The sequence below is a fragment of the Amblyraja radiata genome, chromosome 25, assembly GCF_010909765.2.
Source record: "Amblyraja radiata isolate CabotCenter1 chromosome 25, sAmbRad1.1.pri, whole genome shotgun sequence".
Lineage (NCBI taxonomy): Eukaryota > Metazoa > Chordata > Chondrichthyes > Rajiformes > Rajidae > Amblyraja > Amblyraja radiata.
Genome location: NC_045980.1, coordinates 10,928,364 through 10,954,944, shown reverse-complemented (window position 1 = coordinate 10,954,944; position 26,581 = coordinate 10,928,364). Strand labels below are relative to the sequence as shown.

At 47.4% G+C, this 26,581-nt stretch overlaps 1 protein-coding gene across 1 annotated transcript in view; it reads right to left on the bottom strand.

Moving 5' to 3' along the window:
• Nucleotides 1-11,682, bottom strand: part of tesc (tescalcin) — a 28,614-nt gene extending 16,932 nt beyond the window's left edge. Inside the window, exons 1-4 of the mRNA XM_033043138.1 lie at nt 11,434-11,682; nt 5,631-5,700; nt 5,443-5,523; nt 4,586-4,725 (exon numbers count right to left, since the gene is read on the bottom strand). Coding sequence (XP_032899029.1) covers nt 4,586-4,725; nt 5,443-5,523; nt 5,631-5,700; nt 11,434-11,494 — 352 coding nt within the window. The 5' untranslated portion in view covers nt 11,495-11,682. The remainder of the gene's footprint in view (nt 1-4,585; nt 4,726-5,442; nt 5,524-5,630; nt 5,701-11,433) is intronic.
• Between the last annotated feature and the right edge of the window lie 14,899 nt (nt 11,683-26,581).

The window sequence follows — 26,581 nt, the reverse complement described above, 5'->3', positions numbered from 1 at the left end:
AATGCTGTTTCTATTTCTACCTGAAATCCTGTCTGACATAACAGAAAATGAAAGGGCGTAGGAATTGCAGTTGACCTGGCAGAGGCATTTCTAACTTTTAAAGGGTTAAGATAGTGTACTTCTCTCTGCACTATTTCAGGCTGGAGAGCGATCAGCATCTGGGATTGACATATACAGGAGTTAAATGTCAAAGATTTGGAACAGAAGGTGGGGAGATGTTTGCAGTCCAAGAGTTGAGATTTTCTCAGGAATCATTTCCAGGACCAATCGCAGCTGAAATTATGCCAACAGTGAAGATTAGAACACAAAGTGTGGCGGGTGTATGGAACAAGATGTCGGAGGAGGTAGTGGAGTCTGGTACTATCCCAATGTTTATGAAACAGACAGGTACATGGTTGGGACAGGTTTGGAGGGATTTAGACCACACGCGGGCAGGTAGGACTAGTGTAGCTGGGACATGTAGGCTGGCGTGGGCAAGCTGGGCTGGAAGGCCTGTTTCCACGCTGTAACACTCTATGACTATGACTAAGGGGCTTCTAACTTGTGTTATAAGTAGATGCATTAAAAATTGGTGCTGTTGATCATGTTAAAGCTGTAATTAGTTGCTGAAAACAACTTCTAATGGATAAACATAGGGCATGTGGTACTTTTTGAATGAAAAGCTATGAACCCAGAATGACTGGAGTTTGCTGTAGTGGCTCGATAGGGTATATGTTCTGAGGCAAGTCCAACAGGATACCCAGGGGACAGATTATTTAAAGGTGCACAGTCATTGCCTTCAATCACATAGTTCATTGCCACTGACAAAGATCTGCTATCAGTTTATAAGGGAAACCCAGCCTTCTGTGTAGGGCTCGTGCTCTAATGTAATATGAGTGACATCATCCACTGCCTTTTGCATGACTGAATAGGAATTGAAATTACATTTGCTCCAGGTCAAAGTAGTTTAGTTTAGTTTAGAGATACATCACGGACACAGGCCCTTTGGCCCACCGAGTCCACACTGACCAGCGATCCCTGCACACTACCCTACACACTAGGGACAATTTACAATTTTACCGAAGCCAATTAACCTACAAAACTGTACGCCTTTGGAGTGTGGGAGGAAACCGGAGCTCTCAGAGAAAACCCATGCAGGCCACGAGGAGAACGTACAAACTCCATACAGACAGCACCCGTGGTCAGGTTCGAACCCGGGTCTCTGGCGCTGTAAGGCAGCAAGTCTAGCACTGCATCACCATGCCACCCAAACTTGTTCAAATGTCTTTTCAATATTCGCCCTTTACGGAAATAACACCAAGCTCCAGCTGCCCCTGAAGTCCCTGGAGGAGGAGTTTAAGGTGACTCGGGCCAGAGAGGTGATGATGTACAGGGACTCCAGCGACCCCAAGGTGGCTCATGCAGGGGTGGAGGTGAAAACTGGGAGGAAGTGGAGAGCCGGCGAAGCCGTGCTGCAAGCAGAGTCCCGGATACGCCACAGTCCTGGTGGGAGCAGTGACTCGGGGAAGAGCTGGCCTGGGAATCTTCCCATCTCCCCAGTTTGACAAGGGGAAGGAGAGGCGCAGGCTGGTCCAGGAGGAAGTGAGGGCAGTGGTGGAGGAGGAGAGGTCTACCAGAGCAGTTGGATTGAGGCAGCAGGGAGCCTGGACAAGGTAGGAGCAAGCCATGGACTGAAAAGTCACATGGACTGAGCTCTGGCAGGCTGAACCACAGCGCATCAAGTTCCTGTTCCAGGCAGTGTATGATGTCCTGCCCAGCCCATCGAACCTCTTCATCTGGGGCAAAGCGGTTTCTCCAGATTGCCCGCAATGCTCAGGCAAGTTGGAGCACATCCTGAGCTGTTGCCCAAAGGCTCTTGGGCAGGGCCGGTACACATGGCGTCACGACCAGGTTCTTAAACCCATTGCAGAAGCCATCAGCATGGGAATCAGCAGCTGTAGATGAGAACGCCCCACCACCCAGATGATCACCTTCGTGAAGGCCGGAGTGCAGCTGCCAAAAACCACAGCAGCCAGGAATCCGTCAGGAATCCTGGCAACTGCGCAGGACTGGCAGCTTTCCGTAGACCTGGTGAAACAGCTGAAGTTCTCACGGCACATTGCCACGACCACCCTGAGGCCAGATATCCTCCTGGTCTCAGAGGCAACCAAAAACATCGTCTTGTTGGAACTGACTGTGCCGTGGGAGGACCGTCTGGAGGAGGCCCACGAGAGGAAGATGGCCAAGTATGATGAGCTGGTCATAGACTGCCGTAAGCAGGGCTGGAAGGCAAGGTGTATGCCCATCGAGGTTGGCTGCAGAGGTTTTGCAGGGCAATCGCTCTACAAAGCCTTGAGTGCACTGGGCATAAACGGAGTGGCGAGGAGAAGGGCCATCAAGAACACCACAGAGGCAGCGGAGAAGGCCTCAAGATGGCTCTGGACCAGGAGAGGAGGTCCATGGGGAGGAGCGAATGCCACCTGAACACAAGTCGTGGTCTGATCAACCACGGCTGGGTCGCCTGGGTGAGGGTGTCTGATGTTGAAAGACCCGAAACACCCAATGACCCCAGGTTACATCACTGATGATGTGTTCAGGAGCATCTATCGATGTATTTGTATCAATAGTACCTCCCTCAACCACCTCCTCTAGCAGTTTGTTCCATATACCCACCTGTGTTGATGAACAAGAGAGAGAGTAGTACAGGTTACAGGCTTCTGAATGGTCTTTCCATAAGATACAATACAGTCCGATTCACCTCTACCCCATTGCAGACATTGGACTTTGTCTCTGGAACTGGTGCAGTACAATGCTGAAAACTATATTGAGCACTCTGTATCTTTCCCTTCATTCCACCTATTGTACAGTAATATCTGATTGTGTTTATGTACAGTAATATCTGATTTGATTAGACAGCAGGCAAAACCAAGCTTTTCACTGAAGCTCGGTACACGTGACAATAGTAAACCTGAACCTAAACTGAAGTGAACATTTCTCTGCATCCTCTGGAGCCAAGTCCCTGCTTTCAAACCCATTGATGTGAGGCAGTGCCTGATAGAAACTAGCCACACCTCATGAGAAGTCCCGTGTAGCCGACCCTGCTCTGAGCGGAAATGGAAACGTTTAATTGAGGCACCATTGCCCCTGCTGGCACATGGTTTATTTGAGATATAGGAATGCATCCACACCTAGTGTAAAATAAACATTTGGAAATACATTCCAAAGTACCTGTAACTTTACTCTGTTTGCTTTTACTGTGGCAGAAAGAGTTTGGCTAAGAAGTTTAGTAATTTAGAATGGGCAGAATGCTTCCTTATTACTAATTATGCTTAAATCACACAAAATATTTCTAAAGGAATGAAAATATTAGTGCAAAACACAATTAGAAATAAAAAGTCCATGGCAATTGTTATTCTGAAGAACGTAATTAAAAGCAGAAACTGGCTTCAATGAGTCATGCTGATGTTTAATCTCCCTGCCGCTTTACAGCATTAATCCTAAATCCCTTGATACCCTTATCTCTATCAAAGAGAAGAAATACTAGGCAAACTCCTGGGGCTAAGGCTCTGCGTGGAAGGAAGTGGCTGCAGAGATAATGGACATTGGTTGTAATCCATCAAAACTTCCTGTATTTGGAATGCTTCCAAATGATTGGAAAAACTGCAGATAAAACACAATTGTACAAGGAATTCCATGATTGTGCAATAACCAATATTGGGCATCACTATTCTGATCTTATTATTGAAGGGAAGTCGTTGGTGAAGCAGCTGAAGATGGTTGGGCCTAGGAAGCCATCCTGAGGAACTCCTGCAGAGATGTCCCGTGGCTCAGATGATAGACGACCAACCATCACAACCATCATCCTTGTGCTTGGATGATTCCAATGGCCAGAAGGTTTTTTTCCCTGATTCCCCGCTGACTCCATTTTATCTTTGATGCAATATTTGAACAAGGATTGGTTTGAAGATGAGTGCAGTTACTCTCACTCAACGTCTCTGGAGTCCAGCTCATTTGCTGATGTTTGGACTAGTCCCGTAATGGGATCAGAAGCTAAGTGACTCTATAAAGTTGAGTAAAGCAGGGAAAAGGCCACAATCACATGATCACTGAGTCTAGGGAAGCAATACTTTGGTGCATCAGATAATTGAACTTTTTCACTTGCCCAGTCTCTAGTTAGATATTATTGTTAACATGTTAAGTGTGAGGCATGATTCATACGCACAAATTACCATTAACACATGAATACTCCATTACTATTACCATTCTTGATTAGTACGGGTGTACGAGGTTATGGGGAGAAGGCAGAAGAATGGGGTTAGGAGGGAGAGATAGATCAGCCATGATTGAATGGCATAGACTTGATGGGCCGAATGGCCTAATTCTGCTCCTATCACTTATGATCTTATAACCTTATGACAGCTATGCACCGCTCATTGAAAACGCACCCACACACAGCAGGCGTGAAGCAATCCAAGACAATTAGCAGATTTTTAAGTTAATGAAAAATATGCTCTTTGTACTCTATCTTAATAATATTATATAACCGCGCAAAATGCAAAATTCATAATGACTTGCGCACAAAATATACATCAGTGTTTGGACTTACATTTAAGTTTTTCAACTTTGCAGAACTCCAAGTCTTCCTTTGGGTGGGTATCCTCCACATGTTGGAAAAACGACAACGTGGTCAGGAAGTTTTCAAATGTGATTTCATCAACTCTTTCTTTCGACCGTAAGCCCAGGTTTCTGGGAAAATGCACAAAGGAATTAGGGTGAAATGATTACATCACGAAGGATCCAAAGCATTTTAAATATCACCGTCTTGTTTTGCTGTTGTGTGACCTACTCTCGGGGAAGGAGCAGTTCCCCACTTTAAGCACCCATTGTTCTCACTCTCAATCCCAATCTACAAAACTGCTTCTCGTTGTGTACAACACTGCCTCTATGCTTCATATGAGAATCTAGGATCTCCAGTTTTATAGACAAAAAAGGACCCTTCAGACAATCTGAAGAAGGGTTTCAACCCAAAACATCACCTATTCCTTTTCTCTGGAGATGCTGCCTGACCTGCTGAGTTGCCCCAGCATTTTATGCCTATCTTTGATGTAAACCAGCATCTGCAGTTCCTTCCTACATATATCCAGTTTTGTTCTGCTTACTCTTGCCTTTGTAGATTTTGCTTGAAAGTACCAGGAGAGATTACAGACTTCAATTTCATTGATCTGTGTTAGATTTGCAACTTAATAAAAAGCAGTGGGGTAACCCATCAAGTACATTCATAATTATTTAGAAATAAATAGCACAGCACAGGAGCAGGCCCTTCGGCCCGCCTGTTCTGTGCCGATCGTGATGCCAATCTAATCTCATCCCATCTCTGCACTTGGCTCTATTATTATGTAGTTCTACTAGTTCAATTACACAGCAATATATAAGCAACGTTATTTTAAAATGCTGATTACTCACCTCCCGTCAAAAAATGCATTTACGATTCTTGATTTAATGGGATTAGTGTCCAAATCTGGAACATTGTCAAAGCTGTTTCTGCTGGAAAGTTAAAATGGAGAGGCATTGATGTCATTGTGTGGCTGCTCCATCCTAATACAAAAAAGCAACTGTTCTAAGATATGACTGTTGCAGAAGAAAAATGTTACCTCATTGTAGTCTTCCCATCAGTGAGATGTAGGAACCTTCTGTGCAGGATTTCAATTTGCTCTGAAGAAACTGGGAAGAATGAAATTCTACACGTGAGAAGTCACAGCCATGGAAACACTTCCACATCCTTAGCACCTCCTGCCTGGTAGAACCCAGCGTTCACACTGGGTGACTGGGTAGCAGATTGGGCTCCACAAGTATTTGACACCCACATGTGTCAAATCCACAGTACAAATCCAACGCAATTTACAAATACGCAGATGACACCATGGTAGTGGGCCAAATATTAAATAATGACGAGATGGAGTACAGGAAGGAGATTGAGAACCTGGTAACCTGGAATCAAGACAGCAACCTTTCTCTCAATGTCAGCAAGACAAAGGAGATAGTGATCGACTTCAGGAAGTGAAGCGGTACATACTGTATATATTGACAGCACTGAAGATGCTTGAAAGCTTCCAGTTCCTCGGAGTAAACATCACCTGCAATTTGTCCTGGACTCACCACATTGAAGCACTGGCCAAGAAAGCACACCCATGCCTCTACTTCCTCAGAAGGCTTAGGAAGGTCGGCATGTCCCCAACAACTCTCACCGACTTCTACAGATGTGCTGCAGAAAGCATTTATCGGGAAGCATCGCAGCACGGTTTGGGAACAGATCCATCTGAGACCGCAAGACATTGCAGAGAATTGTGAATGCAGCCAGGCCATCACACAAACCAACCTCCCTTACACTTCACGCTGCCTTGGCAAGGCCACCAGCATAATCAAGGATGAGTCTCACCCCAGACACTCCCACTTCTCTCCTGTCCCATCAGGCAAGAGGTACAGAAGAGTGAAAACACACACCTCCTGATTCAGGGACAGTTTCTTCTCCGCTGTTATCGGCTACTGAACCATCCTATCAACAACTAGAGAGCGGTCCTGCACTACTATCTATCTCACTGGAGACCCTCAGACTATCTTTTATCGGCTTTCTGGACTTTATTTTGCACTAAACGTAATTCCCTTTATCCTGTATCTGTTCACTGGACTGCTCAATTCTAATCGTGTATAGTCTTTCTGCTGACTGTTTAACACACGTGACAAAAAGGTTTTAACTGTACCCCCCTACACGTGACAATAAATTAAATAAACTAACATTCCAGGACCCCCTAGCTGTCCCAGCGTGATACAGTCCTGGATGTATTCATTGCCACTCCAAGTGTATTGGAGTTATTACACATGTTCCATACTCCCATATGCACCCATCTCTGCCATGTGGACCAAACGCCGCTGGAGGCCCCACTAAAGTTGGATGAGCATGCAGTTTTGGAGCAGCCTGGAGCAGCTGCACGGAGCGGCGGTGGAAGGTACCGACTGCATTGCCAGGGCAGGGTGACCCCTACATCAACGACCCAGGGCCGTCATCAGGACAACTGACCTTTAAGGCCAGGATAAGTTGATATTTTTAATAACTTTTGAGCGCTACAAATTGGCTATTCTTTGCATACTGCCTCAGAAATCTACTTTTTTACATTGCAATTATCATATTCATTTACTTATGTATGACTGTACTTATGTATATGATTTAACTGGATTGTATGCAAAATAAAGCATTTCATTGCATCTAGGTGCATGGATAAGAATCACACAGCCTGGAAACAGGCCCTTCGGCCCAACTTGCCCACCCCGACCAACATGTCCCATCTACACTAGTCCCACCTGCCTGTGTTTGGCCCATATCCCTCTAAATCTGTCCTATCCATGTACCTGTCTAAATGTTTCTTAAACATTGCGATGGTACCTACTCTTCTGGCAGATTGTTCCATACATCCGTTGAAAAAGTGACCCCTCAGATTCCTATTAAGCCTTTCCCCCCCTCACCTTAAACTTATTGCTCTGGTTCTTGATTTCCCTACTCTGGGCGAGGGACTCTGTGCGTCTACCCAATCTATTCCTCTCATGGTTTTATACACTCAGAGGATGATACAGTATAACGTCTTGTGCCTGAAGGTGTTTGAGTCAGGCAATGGGGCGATGAATGGGTCGTCCTTGAGGTGAACAGTGCAGTAAGACATCATGCGTTCAACACCGTCATTCTATCCATACAAATATTTGACATGTGACAACAAAATAACCACTACACTTGTGTAGGAGGAAACTGCAGATGCTGTTTACACCAAAGAAAGACACAAAGTGCTGGAGTAACTCAGACAGGCAGCATCTCTGGATATAAGGAAAGAGTGACGTTTTGGGTCGAGACCCTCCTCAGCCTGAAGAAGGGTGTCAACCCAAAACGTCACCCATTCCTTCTATCCAGAGATGCTGCCTGTCCCGCTGAGTTACTCCAGCACTTTGTGTCTAACTACTATAATAGTTGACACACAACTAACATTAACCTCAAACTATTTTTTAAAATATCAATTTAAGTAACTAAGAGAACATTTTCAAAGAAAGATTCCCTGCAGCATAACATTAATTCACATAAATTAAACTGAAAACTAGACGAGTATAAAAGTTCCCAATGGTTTAGGTGCAATCTGTAGCTGTATCAGGCTGTAATCTAATGCTGCCAACGCCCCTGTGTTTGACACCCAGTGCGGTTATATAATTATCCTGTTAATTATGGGGAAGGTTTTCTCTTCCAAGTTTTGGATATTTGTTGTGGGGCAGTAATTTGGATTTAAATGAAAAGACAAGGTTGGCTTTCCATGAACCTGGAAAGCCAACCTTGGCTTTTTTGTGTCAGCAATTAAATAATCTATATACGTATAAAACTCTGATCTTGGATGTGGGTGTATTTGTGTGTGGATTTGTGTGTTTATTTATGTGTTTGTCTGTGATTCACATTTCCTCGAAAACCCGACGCACTAACGGTGAAATTTTTACATATTCCGATAGAGATTTACCTCATGATCTCGAAAATCGCCTCGTCTGAAAATTTGATTCATTATTTCCCGAATTATTTCTTCAAATTGTTCACAAATCTGAGATCTTTTTAAAAACTAACGAGCTGATGACGTCACAATGGCTCTGCTCCTCGCGGCCAGCTGCGCAGAGTTTTCAAAGCGCAGCCTGCTGGCCACTGTTTTTGCACGCGCCGTAGGTTACGTTAACCCCCCCCACACCGGTTCTTCAAAAGACGCAGAAAGAATGAACAAGTGGGCTCTGTTCTGCAGATCCCAAGGGCTTCCGAAGAAGCTTCTGAGAGCTTAAGAGCGCTTCCGAGGTCGATGCACGCTAACGCCTCGGCTCGGCTTTCCTGAGAACTCCCGAGAGCGGCCGAGAGCTTTGTAGTAGAGTCAGGCCCTGTACTAGAGCCCTCTCTCTCTCCCCGGGCTCCCTCCGCTTTTTGCAGCCCGCTCACTCACCCGGCTCCCCTCCACCTCTCCCCCACTCCTCCTCTCCCCCCCTTCTCCTCTCCCCCCCTCCACCTCTCCCCCCCTCCTCCTCTCCCCATCCCCTCTCCCCTTCTCTCTACCCCCCTCCTCTTTCCCCCCTCCTCTTTCCCCCTTCCTCTCTCCCCCTCCTCTCTCCCCTCTACTCTCTCTCCCCTCCCCCTCTACCCCCTCTCTCTCCCCTCCTCTCTCTCCCCCCCTCTCTCTCCCCCCTCCTCTCTCTCCCCCCCTCCTCTCTCTCCCCCTTCCCCCCCGTCTTCCCCCTCCCACACTCCCCCCCTCTCCTATCCCCCTCCCCCTTGCCCTCCTCCACTACCCTCTCCCCCCTCTACCCTCACTCCCCCCTCTTCCCCCCTCCCACCCACCCCTGTGTGTGTGTGGGGGGGGGGTGACTAGTGTGTGACTAGTGTGTGTGTGATGACGCAGCCCCCGCCCCCCCCCCCCCCGCAACCTACAGTACTTTGGAAGATTTGGGGGTAATATATATTACTTTACCATGTTCCCTTGAAAATGGACAGGGTCAGTATAATTCAGGGAGTGTAAAGCCACAGTTTTTTTTAGTCCAAATGAAGACTTTATAATAGAATTACACAATGGAGGCACACGTGACTGCAGACGCCGGAATCTTGAGCAAAACACAATGTGTTGGAGGAACTCAGTGGGTCGGGCAACATCCGTGGAGGGAATGGACAAGCTTGCCCTGTGTAGGAAAGAAGGGCAAGGAGCAGGATGTAAAGGAGAGCAGCGAGCGGGAGGGGGCAGAGAGGAGGGAGGTTATGGAATTGGGAGACAGTGAAGGGAGATGAAGTGGGTCAGGCAGCCTTTTTGAAGAACATGCATAGGTGACATTTCAGGGTCGGGACAGGTCATTCCGAAGAAGGGTCACAACCCAAAGTGTCTCCTATCCATGATCTCCAGAGATGCTGCCTGACCTGCTGAGTCACTCCAGCACTTTGTGCCTTTTTTTAGGAAGTAACATCTGTACGGAGCCCTAATGAGACCACACCTGGAGTATTGTGTGCAGTTTTGGTCCCCTAATTTGAGGAAGGACATTCTTGCTATTGAGGGAGTGCAGCGTAGGTTTACAAGGTTAATTCCCGGGATGGCGGACTGTCATATGCTGAGAGAATGGAACAGCTGGGCTTATACACTCTGGAGTATAGAAGGATGGGAGAGGATCTCGTTGAAACATATAAGATTGTTAAGGGCTTGGACACACTAGAGGCAGGAAACATGTTCCCGATGTTGGGGGAGTCCAGAACCAGGGGCCACAGTTTAAGAATAAGGAGTAAGCCATTTAGAACGGAGACGAGGAAACACTTTTTCTCACAGAGAGTGGTGAGTCTGTGGAATTCTCTGCCTCAGAGGCAAGTTCTCTGGATGCTTTCAAGAGAGAGCTAGATAGGGCTCTTAAAGATAGCGGAGTCAGGGGATATGGGGAGAAGGCAGGAACGGGGTAGTGATTGGGGATGATCAACCATGATCACATTGAATGGCGGTGCTGGCTCAAAGGGCCAAATGGCCTACTCCTGCACCTATTGTCTATTGTCACCCATTCCTTCTCTCCAGAGATGCTGCCTGTCCCGCTGAGCTACTCCAGCATTTTGTGTCTATAATAGAATTATTTATAGTCACATTGCTGGGAACCATTTAATGAGGCACTGCGGTCAATCTGCCCGGTTCTCCTCTGCCCAAATGCGAGAGGTGAGCTCCCACATCTACCGGGGGAGGTGAGATCAGCTGGTGATGAAAGGGTCAGCAGGTTGAAACGTTAACCCCACTCGCCTCTCCTCCGACGCTGCCCGACCTGATGAGCATTGCCAGCTACTGTTGTTGTTTGAAAGCGCAACATTCCAGGCTCTGTCCCCAATTAGAAATAGCTGCGCCCAGGATATTCTTCAGATACATGGGATTAAATAGAGACTTTTATAGACCAGTGGAGTCGGGGTTGGTGCCAGGCGGTTGTAGACTGTTGCTGGTTTAAACCGAAGATAAGATGCTGGAGTAACTCAACGGGACAGGCAGCATCTCTGGAGAGAAGGAGGGTGGTGATGTTTCGGGTCGAGACCCTTCTTCAGACCTGACTTGTGGCAAGGAGGGTGTAAATGCCGGTAGTGTGGGTAGTGCCACTGCCGGGGGTGGGTTAAACGGGTGGGTGCGGAGCTCGCGTGTGGGGCAACCGCCAAGCGGGGGGCGAGGGGCAGAAGGAATACCTGGCACGTTTGAAAACGCCCCGACACAACCCACTCCCCCCAGGGGACTGGAGGCAGGGGGTAGAAGTGTCACGGTGTACACCCGAGCACAGAAACTGTGACTGGAGCGGGGGTTCAGAGCCCCGGTCACCCCGCTCTGTCCCCCACCAGTTACACGGCAGCGGTTGCCAGCGGCTCCCCCGAGTTTACAATCTAAAGCCCGCACTTACAGCTGGTGGAGTCGGCAAGGTTGCGGATCTCCCTGGCGGACAGCGACGGCGAGGCGCCCATGCTCTCACGCTCCCGGGGATCAGCCTCTGGAGACGGACTGACCGACCCAGCCCACCCGGGGGGGTATGGACCAGCGCAGGCACTCGGGATGTCCTCGTCCTCGTCCCAGTCCACTTGCTCTCACTCAGTTTCAAGATTCTCCCGTGTCGAGGATTCTTCCGGGTCCTCCTGCTCAATCTATGACGCTCACCGCTCACAAGCCCAGTTTGCTCTTCAAACTCGGCAGCTCATCACTGTGCAGGCAGTCGGACAGCCGGGAAACAGACCATTCGGCCCAGCTTGCCTATGCCGACCCATCCACGCTGGTCCCACCTACCCTCGTTTGGCCCATATCCCATTAAACCTGTCCTATACTGTATACTGCTGTACCCTTGTGCTGTATCTGAGATGCTTATCAAAGATGTATCTAAGTGCCTGAATATAGTGATACCTGTACTGAACTGCATACAAAAATGAATCTTACTGTACCTCGGTACATGTGACAACTAAAGTACTATTGAAGAACCATATCTATATACCTGTTCAAATGTATTTTAAATGTTATTATTGTACCTGCCTCAACTATCTCATTCCATATACCCACCACCTTATGTGTGGAAAAAGTTACCGCTCAGATTCCTATTAACTCTTTCCTCCCTCATATTAAACCTGTCCTCCGGTTCTGGTCAGGGTAAAAGGCTCTGCGCATCTACCCTATTCTCACGCAACTTGGTTGCTTGCTGACCCATCCCCCTACTCTTTCTCCCCCCACCCCCCACATCTTCCCCCACCCCCTCCCCTGTCCCCCACCTGAACTCACACCTTTTCCTCCTTTTCCCTTCCCATCCTCCCACATTCCCTCCTCTGGCTTCACAATGTGCAACTCTTCAATCCTTCTGTCTCGCACCTTGTTTTAATCTCTGGCCTTTCTTCCAACCAGCTGCCTATTTGAAGAGTATGTGGTCAGTGACACGTCTCGTGTTCACCTCCCACACCAAAAGAGCAGGCCAATGAGTCAAGGCACCAGACGTTGGAGGGCTCTACCCGAGCCGGCTGCCTGCCCCTTTTCCGGGGATACGTCCGTGCCCGGGTGCGGATGGAAAGGGAATACGCCCTGTCTACGGGCACCCTGAGGGAGTTCCGGGACCGCTGGGCACCGAGGGGCGTTGAATGTATCCTTGACAAGGATTGCAATATAATTGTTTAGCAGTTGCTTAGCATATTTGTTCGTCTTGTATTATGGTGGTGTTTTGTTTTATTGTATTGTCAATACTATTTTAATATTTGAATAAATATTTTTGATTTAAAAAAAAAAAGAAAAAAAAAAGAGCAGGCCAAGAATTGTCACCCAATGTATCCATGGTAATCACCTACAGAATGTTGGGCATTAAATCAATTTAGTTTACTTTACTTTAGTTTATTGTCACATGTTCCAAGGCAACTCGTTGTTGCATGCTATCCTGTAAGTGGAATCACCTCAGTCTGAAGAAAAGTCTCGACTGAAATGTCACCTATTCCTTTTTCCCCAGAGACGCTGCGAGACCCGCTGAGTGACTCCAGCATTTTGTGTCTATCTTCAGTGTAAACCAGCATCTCCAGTTCTTTCCTACATATGATTACAATCAAGCCGTACACAGTATACAGATACCAGATAAAGGGAATGACGGGGAATGCACGATAAAGTCCAGTAAAGTTCGATTAAAAATAGTCTGATGGTCTCCAATACAGTAGATGGCCGGTCAGGACAGCTCTCTAGTTGTTGAGAGGATGGTTCAGTTGCCTGATGACGGCTGGGAAGATACTGCCCCATCAACATTGTGCGTGGTCCTCAGCGTGTACCGCTGATGTTTACAACACTGAGAAGTGCAGCAGCACTCTGTTGCTACATCAGCACAGCTGGCCTGGATCTATTGAACATTGTGCTTGCTATTGATGAAAACGCAGCGAGACATTGTGGGAAGTGACAGGTTGGGAGATCCGACCCGTTAGAGTAAATTGAACTGATTTATTTACAGATAAGTTAATGATCAACACCAAGTACCTGGATCATAATCATCTGAGCAAACAAGCTAGGTGGGGAGAATACATTGGGGTTGGTGAAAGATGTTAATCACAAAATCAATACAGATGAGGAAAGTTCCTTATTCCATCATTGCTCATTTATTTAGAACACACACTCTCCCTCCTACACTCATTTGGAAGTGCAATAGTTTAATCATGAAGATAGACACCGAATGCTTGAGTAACTCAGCGGGACAGGCAGCATCTCTGGAGAGAAGGAATGGATGACGTTTCTGGAGAAGGGTCTCGATCTGAAACGTCACTCATTCCTTCTCTCCAGAGATGCTGCCTGTCCCGCTGGGTTACAACAGCATTTTGTGTCTATCTTCGATGCAAACCAGCATCTGCAGTTCCTTCCTGCACCGTTTTATCACTGAGGTGGAGACTAATAATGGAGTCGAAAACTGTTTAAATATTTGAACAGGAAATGAAAAGCTGGTATCAGTAAATGTGATCACGAACCGAAGGATCATCATAACAATAACAACTGACTGCAGCAGCAACAACAACTTTCATTTTCATAGCACCTTTAATGAAGTCAAATATCCTAAAGTACCTCGAAGTAACTCAAAGGAGTTGCAACAGTTGTAATTTGGCACTGAGCTTCATGAGGATATGTCTAGATTGTTGATTAATGTTTTGAAGACAGCGGAAGGGTTTATGGAGGCGTTTGAAAGATGAGAGAGGGGCAGAGCACCTGCTGAAGGCTAGGCTGCCTGTCTTAAACCTTTGGTGATGAAATATTTTGGAAAGATAAATTGATCTAATGTAAATATCGTAACAATGTGAAGAAGGGTCTCGACCCGAAACGTCGCCTATTTCCTTCGCTCCATAGATGTTGTCTCACCCGCTGAGTTTCTCCAGCATTTGTATCTACCTATTAACACTATGTAAGATCATTGAGTAATAGAGTTATACAGTATGAAGACTGGCCCTTCAGCCCAACTTGTCCATCCCGACCAAGTTGCTTAACCAAGCTCGTCCAGCCTACCCCACACCCTTCTAATCATTTTCACTCCATGTATCTATCTATTCAAGTGTCTTTCAAGTGTTGTAATTGTACCAACCTCTTCATTTTCCAAAAATAAACTTTATTCTGAATAAGTATATAAACAGTTCTTTCCTACAAATAGTTCTCAGCATTGTTGTGCACCAAGTCCTGAGACAAGGTCTGATGTCTGAAATGAGGTCGAGGTGATTTGGACTGCACCTGGCACCTAGTGTGACCATTTTACAGACTTTCCCCTTTTGTTAACGATTGCTGAAGATCTGTCTTCACAATGTGTTGTCAACCAGCATTGCGAATAAAGAGGTTACATTTTGCAATCAGACCATCAGGTGGCAATGCCTATCAGTATAAATGTAAACTGATCCAAAAGTCTAGACTCGGTGACCGTTTCGCTGAACATGTGCGTTCGATCTGTCAAGGCTAACTGGATCTCCCAGTTGCTAACCATTTTGACTCCCTTTCTCATTCACACACTGACCTTTCCATCCTGAGCCTTCTTCAATGCCAGAGTGAGGTCACATAAAACATTGGGGGAACAGCACCTCATATTTCGCTTGGGTATCTTACAACCCAGTGGTATGAAGATTGAATTCTCTAAGTTTAGATAACTTCTGCAAGCACTCTCCTCCCTCCTCCCCCCCCCTCCCCCCCCTCACTCCCCCTCCCCCCCTTGCCACCTTTGTCCACTAAAAGTCAGTCAATCGGTTCTACAGTTCGCAAAGATGTATCCCTCTTGGGATCACACTGACCCTAGCCAACAGTCAGCTTACAAGGGAACCTCACTGCCAGAGGTCATCTGTTGCCGGCCCTGGTTTTTCGTGGTCTTTTCTTGTCTCAAGGTCTCCACCTGTCCCCCTCTACATTCAGTCTGAAGAGTCCCGACCAGAAATGTCACCTATTTATTTTCTCCAGAGGTGCTGCCTGACCTGTTGAGCTACTACAGCACTTTGTGTCTACGTTTGGTTCAAATATACTTGGAATATTCTGAATATAGACACAAAATGCTGGAGCAACTCAGCGGGCCACGCAGCATCTCTGGATAGAAGGAAGGGGTGACAATTCGGGTCGAGGCCCTTCTTCAGACTGAGAGTCAGGGGAGAGGCAGACACAGAAATATGGAAGGGCGTTACGACTCCCGAATGCAGGTACTTCAGAGCCGCGTAACATAATTCAAAAACCAGGTTCAAGTTCAAAAATCTTTTAATTATTCAATGGAACACAAAACCCAAACCTGATTTAAACAACCCAGTCAGGGATATGGATGGACTAACAAACAATTAAATAGTGCTCCAGCCAGCCACGTAATGGGCCGTCGAACCGGAGACTCTAAAACCTGCCTAAAGAGATATAACCCTGAAACAAAATACCCGAAAACACTAAGGTCAGCCCTTATCCGTCCCAATTCAATATTTGTTAACAAGTAATGGTGAAAGTACACAAAGTTCTATGCCATGTGGCCAGGCCTTCCTCAGCTCACGCCAGCAGGCTGCTCACAAGTCAGGGTCTACGAGGAAGAGAGAGAATCCTGGGAAACTCTAGTATTTAAGCTTCAGATGAGTCATCCGTCACCTGACGCAGTTTGGCCAATCGGGTACAGGAGCCTTTAACCCCTTGATTCCAGACTCACAGCCACGAGGCCTGTACTCGGGAGAGAAACAGAGAAAGGTAAGTACATAGCATTCACCAGGGGGGGAGAGCGCCTAACACCCCCACCCAAAGATACTGAATAAGTTTCGGAAGAAGAGAGAAAAAAAACACCACCAAATCCCAGAAACTATTCAGGAGCTAAAACACTACTGGCACGACAAGGCGTCAGCCAAGACATTATCCTTGCCACGGATATGCCTGACCTCCAGGTTGTAGTCTTGCAGCTGCAAACTCCAGCTCATTAACCGCCGGTTCTTATTCTTCATACTCTCCTTCAGATGACCGATGTGTTCGATCCACGACCGTGTACTGAAGAAAGTCATCAGGCGTAACGAACGCAGAGATCTCCCTCGCCCGCCTAGTCAAAGGGACTTGCCAATAGCCTTTTAACAAGTCCAACTTAGACACAAAAGATGCACTTACCACACGATCCACGCAATCCTCCATCCGTGGAAGAGGATAGCAATCCGGCTTCGTTACACAATTCACTTTCCGAAAGTCCGTGCAAAACCTGTCCTCCCCATTAGCCTTCGTAGCCAGTAGACACGGAGAACTCCACGGACTACAACTAGGTTCGGCAATGCCATGCCGCCGCATATAGTCAACCTGACTCCTTAGACGATGACGCCTGTCAGGGTTGACCCGATACGGATGCTGTTTAATTGGCGCAGCACCGGCCACGTCAATGTCATGCTGCAGCACAGACGTCTGAGAAGGCACATCCGAGAACAGTGACCCATTTGACTCCAAATGCAGGTCACCCCGCTGACTTTCAGTCAAATGAGACATCCACAAGGGAAGCGACTCCAAAGCCTCAGAGTTACTCAGCTTTCCCTGCGTCACTGCCACAGACAACCGTGCCTCACCCACATCACCACCCGTGTCAGGGGGCAGCACCACTGCAGCCAAAACAGGCTTAGACGAAACCGAAGGACACAGCTCCTCCCCACCAACCTCCACAGGCTCCTGCTCATGGTACTGCTTCAGCATGTTGACATGACAGAGCCGACTCTTACGCCTCCGATCAGGGGTACCAATAACGTAATCCCTCTCACCAACCTCCTTAACCACCTGATAGGGACCGCTATACCGAGCCTGCAGACTGGAACCAGGAATAGGCAACAACACCAGGACCTTGTCACCTGGAGAAAAATTCTTCCTAGAAGCCTTCCTGTCGAACCAGTCCTTCATCCTAGACGGAGCAGAAGCAAGATTACCCATTGCCGGTTCGCATGCCCTCCTCAGTCTAGAGCGTAAAGTACAGACGTGGTCTAAAATACTACGTTTTGTATCCTCCTGCAACCATTTCTCCTTCAGGACCCTCAACGGACCACGTACAGTATGCGCAAACATCAGGTCAGCAGGACTGAACCCTAAAGACTCCTGCACGACCTCACGCACCGCAAACATAACTAGATGAACCCCCTCATCCCAGTCTTTTTCAAACTCCAGGCAGTAAGTCCTCAACATAGATTTCAAAGTCTGGTGAAACCTCTCGAGAGCTCCCTGGCTCTCAGGATGATACACACTGGAGTAACAATGCTTAATATCTAACAACTTCATTACCTGACCAAAAACCTTCGACATGAAGTTGGAACCTTGGTCACTCTGCACAACCTTGGGCAAACCGAACAATGAAAAAAACTTAGTGAGAGACTTCACAATGGTAGGGCCGTAATACTACGCAAAGGGACCACCTCCGGAAAGCGGGTAGACGCACACATAATTGTCAATAAAAACTTGTTGCCCACCCTTGTCCGAGGTAGAGGACCCACACAATCAACTAGAATCCGCTCAAACGGCTCACCGACCACAGGGATTGGATATAAAGGCGCAGGAACAATCGATTGGTTCGGCTTTCCTGCCACCTGGCAAATGTGACAACACCTGCACTGCTGTTTCACGTCCTTTTTCAACCCTGGCCAAAAAAAATTCTGTAAGATACGGTCATACGTCTTATTGACCCCCAAATGTCCACCCAGAGGACCATCATGAGCCAAACAGAGTATCTCGTCCCTATACCGACGAGGCATCACAATCTGATCAACCACGCTCCAATCATCATGCCCAGATATATCCAAGGGAGACCACTTTCGCATCAGTAAGCCCTCCCTTAGAAAATACCCCTTTGCTGTGGAATCCATATCCCCCTCAGGCACCGCGCAGTCGAACAGATCAGATAAACCTGGATCACTCTTTTGCTCCTCAACCAGCCGGTCATGTGACAACGACACCGGCACATTTCCAGACACTATCCCATCTTGAGATGTAGAAACACCCTTCACAACACACGATGTATCATCTTGATCCCCAAAAATGCTCTCACTCAGGTCCACCACATCCTCAAACTTCGCCTGGCTCTTAGCCATAGCCCTGGTGACAGCACAAGCTGCGAAGACCCTCGGATGCTGCATAGCCAATCTATCAGGACTCTGCACCATCGGAACAGCCGTCACCTCAGGAGTAACTAAAACTCTACCTCCTGCTAAGTCATTCCCCAAAATCACAGAAACTCCCCCAATGGGAAAACACGGCCGTAACCCAACAGACACCCGGCCTGAAACCAACTCGGACTCGAGACGCACGGTATGCAAAGGCACTACCATGTCATCCATCCCGAATCCTACCACTGGGACACTTGACCCAACCGATGATTCCCCAGAAAACGGCAGTACACCATCCAATATAAAGGACTGAGTAGCACCAGTATCACGCAAGATGGATACTGGAACTCTATCACCCCCATCCTCCAGAGAAACAAAACCATTCATGATGAACGCAGAATAATTCCTACACTCATCAGACTCAGGCACCTCAGGTACCACAGGTGCCTTCTGTGTACCCACCAAAGCCACAGGCTTTGCATTTTTCTGCTTCAGAACGGGACACGACTTTAACATGTGCCCTTTCCCTCTACAATAGTAGCACACAGGACCTTCCTTAGCCCTCAAATTCCCGTCAACCTTATCAGCTCGGACCTCCCCCTGTATCAACGTGCTGCCACTTGCAGGCACAGAAACACCTTTGACACTGCCACCGGCGACACCACCACGATCAACCGGCCGTGCACCAAAACTATAGGATCGCCCAACAAAATCAGTTTTATGAGTCAATACATACTCATCTGCCAACACCGCGGCCTTAGACACCTCATTCACCTTCTGCTCATTAAGGTAAGTAGTAACCCGCTCAGGGAGACAGTTCTTAAAGTCTTCCATAATCATCAAGGCCCGCAGTTGCCCAATATCCTTCACTCCTTGAGAAGCGCACCACCTGTCAAAAAGTGCCTCCTTCTCCCTAGCAAACTCCACATAAGTCTGACTATCAAACTTCCTAAAGCGCCGGAATTTCTGCCGGTACGCCTCTGGAACTAATTCATAAGCCCTTAATACTGTAGACTTCACACACTCATAGTCCAGACTGCTTTCAACAGACAAAGATGAGTACACCTCCCGTGCTTTACCCACAAGGACACACTGCAATAGCAAGGTCCACACGTCCCTAGGCCACTTCAAGGACAAAGCCACCTGTTCAAACACTGTGAAAAACTTGTCCACATCCTTCTCACTAAACGGGGGAACCAGGCGGATGTTCTTGCTCATATCAAACTCCCGTTCCCTAGAAGAAACCCGGGAGGCATCCAACTCCATCTCCCGCAGCCTAATCTCTGCCCTCTTGGTTTCCTCCTCAGCCATTACCAGCTCTAACTCCTTCAACCTAATGACTGCCTTCATGTCCTGACCAGGCTGAAAAGAAGGTGGGGGACTGTCTGCACAGCCAGGCAAAACCCCACCCTCCACCAACGTAGCCCACAACACCGATTTAATGGAGTGTTTCTTTGAATGCTTGTCAATAGGCACGTCATAGTTCTCTGCCAGCAAAATCAAATGCTCCTTCGTACATCTATCAAACAACTCCCGACGAGGAGCCTCAACAAAGTCTTGCACCTTAAATTCCATATCAAATGTAGCACCAAACCACCAGCTAAACTCTGGGCACAAATGCTACCACAAACAGGGAAGAAAAAATTCCCTCACACACACAGACTTCCTCAGTCACCAGAAGCCTACCAAAAAACCCACCCAAAAATGTCTAGGGTCCTCACAGCTTAGGACGAGCCCCCATTTTGTTACGACTCCCGAATGCAGGTACTTCAGAGCCGCGTAACATAATTCAAAAACCAGGTTCAAGTTCAAAAATCTTTTAATTATTCAATGGAACACAAAACCCAAACCTGATTTAAACAACCCAGTCAAGGATATGGATGGACTAACAAACAATTAAACAGTGCTCCAGCCAGCCACGTAATGGGCCGTCGAACCGGAGACTCTAAAACCTGCCTAAAGAGATATAACCCTGAAACAAAATACCCGAAAACACTAAGGTCAGCCCTTATCCGTCCCAATTCAATATTTGTTAACAAGTAATGGTGAAAGTACATAAAGTTCTATGCCATGTGGCCAGGCCTTCCTCAGCTCACACCAGCAGGCTGCTCACAAGTCAGGGTCTACGAAGAAGAGAGAGAATCCTGGGAAACTCTGGTATTTAAGCTTCAGATGAGTCACTCGTCACCTGACGCAGCTTGGCCAATCGGGTACAGGAGCCTTTAACCCCTTGATTCCAGACTCACAGCCACGAGGCCTGTACTCGGGAGAGAAACAGAGAAAGGTAAGTACATAGCATTCACCAGGGGGGGGAGCGCCTAACAAAGGGTAAGGTGTGAAAATGACAGATCAAAGGGGACAAAGATCAAGGAAAATTTAGAATAGATCATTGTTAGCTAGGGGAAGGTGACAACGAAGTATGCAAAAATAAAAGTTTAATCCGGAGGACAGTCAGGCTAGTCGGAGAATTATGCGGCTTTTTCACGGGGCGACTTGACGCAAGATGTAACCAGAGTGAACTGGTCGTGGTCTAGCACGATATCACACGATATAACGGGGGGGGGTAGATAAAGAGTTCCCACGGTACTCGGCATTTCTGTTATTTGTGCGAGTGACTTGTCCGTCTCCCGAGCTTTCCCGTTAAATCTTGAATGAACATTGTGAAGTGTTGGTAAATCATCACGTGGCACAAATGATGTCACGTTTTTTTCACACACTATAGATATCCTCCCTTGGTTGAATTGGCTCATTTGGAGACATGTTTTACTGTGTATGTGGGAGACACAGATGGACTGAGCACAGTACCTCGGTCTTACTGTGTGTGGGAGAGGGGGAGAAAGAGACGTACACTCACAGAGGCAGAGTCTCTCAGCCTGTGTAAGAGGGAGGGAGGGAGAGAGAGAGAGAGACACACACAAGGTGGATGTGAAATCTCACCTGCCTGTTTCAGTGACAGACACCCGCCGCCAGTAAATGAAGACACCCCCATCTGTCTCCCCCTCCTCTCCCTCGACTCCCCCACCTTTCCCTCCCAACTCCAGTCCCGTCCCGACCCCCTGGGAAACTGAATAGAGCAACAATCAACTGCTGCCTGTGCGCTGATATGACAATAAAGGCTACTTTACTTTACTTTACTTTACTGAGTTAAAGAGTTCCCACGGTAGACTGTAAAACTGGGACCCTGGTTCTGGACTCCCCCAACATCGGGAACATTCTTCCTGCATCTAGCCTGTCCAATCCCGTAGATACTGATTAGACCGGTATCTATTTATTTACTTTATTAATGATTTCAATTAAATATTTGGAACATCAGGCCGCAAACGTTATTTCTTGAGTGTTAGTGCTGGACTTTGACTCGACCTTCCTAGTTAGCCGGCACCTGAGACTGAGCCAAGCAATGTCCAGACCTGACTTCAATACAAAGTGATGGAGGAACTCAAAGGGTCAGGCTCGTCCAACGCTCTGTGTTTTGCTCGTGATTCCTGCGTCTGCAGTTCCTTGTGTCTACAGACCAGAGTTGCCACTTGACTCCGAGATGACCATCACAGAGCATACGGAAGATAGACACGAAATGCTGGAGTAACACAGCGGGACGGGCAGCATCTCTGGAGAGAAGGAATGTGTGACGTTTCGGTTCGAGACCCTTCTTCAGAGTCTCGTCCCGAAACGTCACCCATTCCGAGTGTCTCGAATGAGGTAGGTAGTAGTTCAGGAATGCTCTGTGGTTGGTGTTAGGATGGTTCAGTTACATAAGTGCTCAAATGTAGGCACCGTTTTTGCAGTGGAAGCTCCGAGACTGTGCAGCGGGCGATTGTCGTGTTGGCTGGGACTCCTGTTATCCATGCAGGGGATTGACCTCAGTCTGAAGAAGGCTCTCGACCCGAAACGCCACCCGTTCCTTCTCTCCAGAGTTGCTGCCTGTCCGGCTGAGTTGCTCCAAGCAACTGGTGTCTATCTTCAAAGGACTGACCACCGGGCTGGATGTCGGGGCTGGCGTGTTGCGTTTCACAGACCGAACTGTCCAATTAATGGTAACAGATGGGCACTGAGGGAAGTCCCCCCCCCCCCCTCTGTTTATCTGCCCTTTCTTTAACTTTTGTGCCTCTATGCAAGTATCTCGCGAGCCACCCCAGACTGCCCATTTCTGCTCCCCCTCGTCTTTAATAACTACATTTCCCTAACAATTACTATCTTTGTTAGTTATAGGAGCAAAATTAGGCCATTCGGTCCATTACGTCCACTCCGCCATTCAATCGCGGCTGATCTATCTCTCCCTCTCAACCACATTCTCTTGCCTTCTCCCCATAACCTCCTGACAGCCGCACTAATCAGGAATGTATCTATCTCTGCCCCTATTCTTCACCCTTTTGACCGTAGTTTTGTTTTATTGGAGACGCGGGAGACAGCGGATGCTGGAATACTGAGCAAAACACGAAATGCTGGAGGAACTCGGTGCATTTGTGTTTAAGAAGGAACTGCAGATGCTGGAAAATCGAAGGTACACAATAATGCTGGAGAAACTCAGCGGGTGCAGCAGCATCTATGGAGCGAAGGAAGTAGGCAACGTTTCGGGCCGAAACGTTGCCTATTTCCTTCGTTCCATAGATGTTGCTGCACCCGCTGAGTTTCTCCAGCATTTGTGTGTGTGGGTGGGAGTAGGGGGGAGGGGGTGGGGGGGAAGAGATAAGGCAGCCTGAAGAAAGTGTCGCCTGTCCATTTCCCTCCGTAGTTGTTGCCTGTTACGCGGAGTTCCTACAGTCTTAGAAACTGCTTTAGACAAAAAGAGACACAAACTGCTGGAGTAAAAAAGCTCAGCAAGTGAGGTACCTGAACACTCAAAAATGAAAAAGAATGAAAATGTGATTATTTCACCTCCCTTCAACTATTTTGTGTTTCAGCATGAGAGGGATTATAACATTAGAGACATTCATCTTGTAGTGATGTGTTAATGAGGAATGAGTTATTACGGATATTGCACGGATATCGCACTGGCCACTATGTTCATACAATGTTGCAATGCTCAACCACAAGTGTACAAGTCACTCTTGGAGAAATTCAAACTTTCTTGAATTTTCTCCCGAGTGACCAAGTTACACGATTACCTGCCGTTAGCGCTACGGTGGTCCACGGTGGTCCACGAATGCCGTACTGTTATCGCACGAGGTTCCCACGATGTTAAACTCTGGTTAACTCTTGCGTCAAGTCGCCCCGTGAAAAAGCCGCTTTAGGATGGAGAGAGAGGGAAAGCAGAGGTTACATGAAGTTAGAGAAATCAAAATTCATATTGACAATGAAGGAGGCCATGCATCTGTTCCTTTCCTCTAGAGATGCTGCCTGACCCATTGAGTTGCTCCAACACTTTGTGTCCATCTTCAATATAAACCAGCAGCTACAGTTCCTTCCGACACACAGTTCTCAGTGTTGTAGTGCAACAGTTCTCGAGACAATGTCCAATGTCCGTAATGGGGTAGAGGTGATTAGGACTGTACCGAGGTTGACCATCTTACAAACTATCCTCTTTTGTTATTGATTGCCGAAGATCTGTCAGCCAGCATTGCAAATAAAGAGGTGCCATTTTGCAATCAGACCATCAGGTGGCAATGCCTGTCAGCATAAATACAAACAGATCCACAATAGCGGAGCTTTAGATTTGAAACCAGAGGCTCAAGAAATAATCTATTGTGTGTTTCACAGTCATGAGAAAGAATAAGGTGGGTGTGGGGGTGTTGATTCCAGATCTTCTACCCTCCCTAGTCTGGGTCAGTAAAACACTGAATCGAACGCCGGATTCCAAACCCTTCATTATTAGTATTCACCGCGGGGTTGATTTCGGATCCACTCACTCGGGCCCTCAGCAGCCTCGTGCAAACAGAACAGAAGATAGGCGACCGACACACCCCAACAAAATGATCAACATTTTATACCCCTATACAGTGGCAGGAAACTAATGGCGCGAAAGTACAGGGGGAGGCAACCTCTACAAACCAATCACAAATACCGGGGGAAAAATACAATGGGAGGCAACTCCTTTGTCCAATCATAGATACAGAACAAGTATCAGTATATTGAAACAAAACAGAGACCTCTTCAGGGGTCCAGACGCAGTGGCAACATGTGGTTCACATGGGCAGAAGCTTCTTGAAACTTCCTTATTATGCCCCTGTCCCACTTAGGAAACCTGAACGGAAACCTCTGGAGACTTTGCGCCCCACCCAAGGTTTCCGTGCGGTTCCCGGAGGTTTTTGTCAGTCTCCCTACCTGCTTCCACTACCTGCAACCTCTGGCAACCACCTGCAACCTCCGGGAACCGCATGGAAACCTTGGGTGGGGCGCAAAGTCTCCAGAGGTTTCGGTTCAGGTTTCCTAAGTGGGACAGGGGCATTAGAGGTCCAGACTTGGTGGCGGCAGGTGGGTCACGTGATTACCAAGAACTGGGCCTCCACCATACGATGTCACCACCAGGTGGTTTAGGTAGAGTGAATAGCTTTATTTTGCATGCTATCCAAACAGATCAGATACTACTGTACATAAATACAGACGCTCCGTGACTTATGCAAGGGCTACTGCACATGTGCAAATTAACTGGGATATATGACAATAAAACACTTGACTCTTGACAATTCTACGCAGAGACTAGGGGGTAGTTCCGATGCGGAGACCACAGGGTCTCTGCAATTGGGCTGAAAGAATTGCTTATGTAAAGAATTAGGTAAGTATGAGCTTAGATAAGTTGCCTATTATGTAAGTCGGGGAGTGCCTGTAGAATCTAGCAGAACATAAGTGCATTAGGTGGAGCAAAGGAGCATAGCTTTACAGTTTGTCCATGATCGTGACGCACAGAGTTGGCAAATCATGAACCAGAGGGCATAGGTTTAAGGTGAAGGAGAAAAGATTTAATAGAAATCTGAAGGGTAATGTTTTCACACCCAGGGTGGTGGGTGTATGGAACAAGCTGCCAGAGGAGGTAGTCAAGGCAGAGACCATAGTTACATTTAAGAAGCAATTGTACAGATACATGGATAGGACAGGTTTAGAGGGATATGGGCCAAACCAGGTGGGACAAGTGTAGAAGGGACATGTTGGGCAGTGTGGGCAAATTGGACCAATGGCCCTGCTTCCACACTGTATGACACTATAACTCTATCTTTTGGATGCTAAAGGCATACTCAACTGGCAATCAATCACACTTCACGGTCCTGATACAGAGACAGATGCATTTTGAATTGACATAAATGGATCAAATAATTAATATCAAATACATGCGTTTGAATGGGGACAGGCTTTAAAATGACCCGTCTGCTTTTGAAGTAATACTGAAATGTTGGGTCAGATAATTAGCTAGTGTCACATTCTCTTAGTTATAGAAAGACACAGAACAGAAACAGGCCATGCTAATATATATAGTTCCAAGGTTTTACGGTCAGTTTCTTGTCACATGTACCAATTAAGGTACAGTGAAATTCAAATTACCATACAGCCATACTAAAAAAAAGCAACAAGACACACAACTACCTAAAAGTTAACATAAACATCCACCACAGCGGATTCCCCACATTCCTCACTGTGATAGAAGGCAATAAAGTCCAAACTTCTTCCTCTTTTACTCTCCCGCAGTCGGGGCCGTCGAACTATCCGTGATCGGGTCGATCAACGCACCCGCAGCCGGCGGTCGAAGCCTTCGCGTCGGGACGATCGACGCTCCCGCGTCGCGGTGAGCAAAGCTCCTGAGACTTGGAGTTTGCAAAGACCCGCGAGGTCCACAATGTTAAAGTCCCGCAGACTCCCGTGGTTGGAGGCCAGAGGTCGATCCCTGGCAAAGGGATCGCGGGCTCCGCAATGTTAAATTCTGCAGGCTCCCACGGTGGAGCTCCAAAGCCGGTCTCCAGCAAAGGACGCCAACTCCTCGATGTTAGGCCGCAGTGCGGACAGAGATACGATACGGAAAAAAATCGCATCTCTGTCGAGGTAAGAGATTAGAAAAGGTCTCCCCCAACTCCCCCCCCCCCT